This window comes from Lycium barbarum, chromosome 7 (genome assembly GCF_019175385.1).
Source record: "Lycium barbarum isolate Lr01 chromosome 7, ASM1917538v2, whole genome shotgun sequence".
Lineage (NCBI taxonomy): Eukaryota > Viridiplantae > Streptophyta > Magnoliopsida > Solanales > Solanaceae > Lycium > Lycium barbarum.
The window spans coordinates 127,857,721-127,859,965 of NC_083343.1; the positions used below are offsets into that span (position 1 = coordinate 127,857,721).

Genomic DNA, 2,245 nt, shown 5'->3' on the forward strand with positions numbered 1-2,245 from the left:
GGGATTAATCTATGGATGGGCACGTAAGGGTCATGGATGGCAAACCCCCAACTGTCTCCGGTTAATATCGCTTGGATGATGGATTGAATAAAAAGAACAATTGACCTTAAGAATCAGTAAATCAGAATGAAAATGCTTATTATTTCACCATGGCTAAGTATTTAAGTGTATATGTAAGAATGTTATACTATTGACGAAGATAGAAAATTTGGTGGTAGAAATATGAACCAAATTGTAAGAAACTGCAAAATGTACTAGAACAATGGCTATATTCCATTTGATCAAATTTAAACTCTATTTTCTAGGAGATCAGCATAATATGAACAAAATTAAATACCTTTATTAATCTGAATTATCCTTTTTCTTGAAATGATAAATTACACCAATCTTTGCTGATGTTTGTTTTATCAGGACAAAAAATAGTACTCTCAAAACAAATGAAGTTGTAACAAGATATATAACAGATGCAACTCATTACCAAAAATACCAAATAGAAAAAAGTACTTTACGAATCTAAAACTCAAAGAAAGCCTTGATATCACTGTCACGCTCAAATAAATGCATGTTAGTTTCCTTCAAGTCCGCTTGCACACAAATCCCATTTCCACATTCTGCATCATACAACCAGCAATACTGATTATGCCTCGACCCAAAATGCATCAAACATGGTTTTCCCCAACCAAAATCAGCTTCTTGTATGGGAAATCTACACAAACTTGAACTTGTGTACATATCAACTTCTTCATTTCCTCCCCATTCTTGTGCTACAAAACTTGCATTATATATATTTGCCACTGCGGACACTACGTCCTCCGTTGAAGTCTTGTCACAAGCAATAATAGTTTCCTTCACCGTGTCACGAATCAACGTTACAAAGTTGTGCAATTCCATCTTGTTCTCCCCAGGTATGAATTTTACAGGGGCGTCAATTACAAGATTCCCGAAAGATTTTTCTACTTGAGGTAAAGAAATCAACTTAGGTCGCAAGTTTATTGGGACGCCTATCAGGGAGCGTCTCAGATGCCCGTGCTTCTTCTCTGAAGCACGGATCAAAGCCCTCCATAGTAGGGCTATGATCATCTCAACTCTTGAGGGCTTAAAACATAAATCTCCGACTTCTTTTCTGAGACTTGAAATAGAATCCTCATCGATGTATAGCCTTTTGGCTACTAATTTAGTGTCCTTACGATTATCCTGGGGGAGACGAGGCAAGAGAAGTTTCGATAAATCTCTTGGTGGGAAAACGTCAGCCAAATTAAATCTCAGAAAATCGATCTTCTCTTTAGGAATCTCCAATCTGCACACTTTGGACCACTCGTGAACAAAAGTGAAAGTTGTGAAACCATCCATCGCAGTGTGCGTGTGGCTCATAGATAGAGCTAAGCCACCACACTCGAATTCCGTGATTTGCACAATGACAATTGGCATGATGAGTATGTTAGTATCATCCACATTCCAAGTATCTTCAGGCCAACAAAGCATAGCAAGGTTGACATCCTTGTGTGCTTTCTCAAGAAATTCATTGAGCTTACTATTTACCTTGGCCTTTACAAATTTAACCCCTTGGTCCTGGCAGTAAATCGAGTCATCCTCGGTAAATCTACCAGCAATTGGATATACATGAGTTAGAATTCGAGATAAGGATTGCTCAAGTTGTTCTTCATTATAAGTGTTGGTGTCGTTGGTAGGAGGATAGAAAAGAACAAGAGGCAAATGTGCTTCATCAGCTATTTGATCAAAGAATGATAACTTGTAATTTTGGAGGTGATTTGGAGTTGGTGAAGATGGTTTTATGAACTTTGTGGACAAGATTTTAACTTTCATGTTTTCTTTTTCAAAAGCCATATGGTATATAGATGTGGTGAAATTGCAAAAGAGAAATTAAACAAAGAACTGAAAGAAGATATGTAGAGGCAATACTTCACAATAGCTCATCAACAGCTTGAGTCTTACCCTCTATATATATAGGAAAAATTTATGGGTTCCACGAAATTATGGGGTATTGGATAATTATCATACAAAACTTTCGGTGTCGAGTTGGATAACAGTTTGTGTGTAACTAATCAGTTTGAAAACTTATTCATCAATATTAGAAAAACAATTTGTGCTTGGCCAAGATTCAGGAAAAATTACTTTTTTTCAATTTCTGAAGCATAAGTTCTGCTTTACTCAAAATACTTTTTTTTTTTAAAAAAAACTTGACCGAACACCTTAGCTCTTCAAATAAACACGTTTAACTTCCTAG

The 2,245-nt window shown here is 36.3% G+C and overlaps 1 protein-coding gene across 1 annotated transcript; it reads right to left on the bottom strand.

Annotated features, from left to right (window-relative positions):
* Positions 1-320: 320 nt before the first annotated feature.
* On the bottom strand, positions 321-1,984 carry LOC132604316 (acetyl-CoA-benzylalcohol acetyltransferase-like). Its single transcript, XM_060317772.1, has one exon. It carries the CDS (start codon positions 1,843-1,845, stop codon positions 514-516), a length of 1,332 nt encoding a protein of 443 aa, XP_060173755.1. The 5' UTR covers positions 1,846-1,984; the 3' UTR covers positions 321-513.
* Positions 1,985-2,245: the final 261 nt, after the last annotated feature.

Bases quoted from the DNA above. Each gene is read 5' to 3' on its own strand.
- LOC132604316 (XM_060317772.1), bottom strand. From the start codon at position 1,845: ATGGCTTTTGAAAAAGAAAACATGAAAGTTAAAATCTTGTCCACAAAG.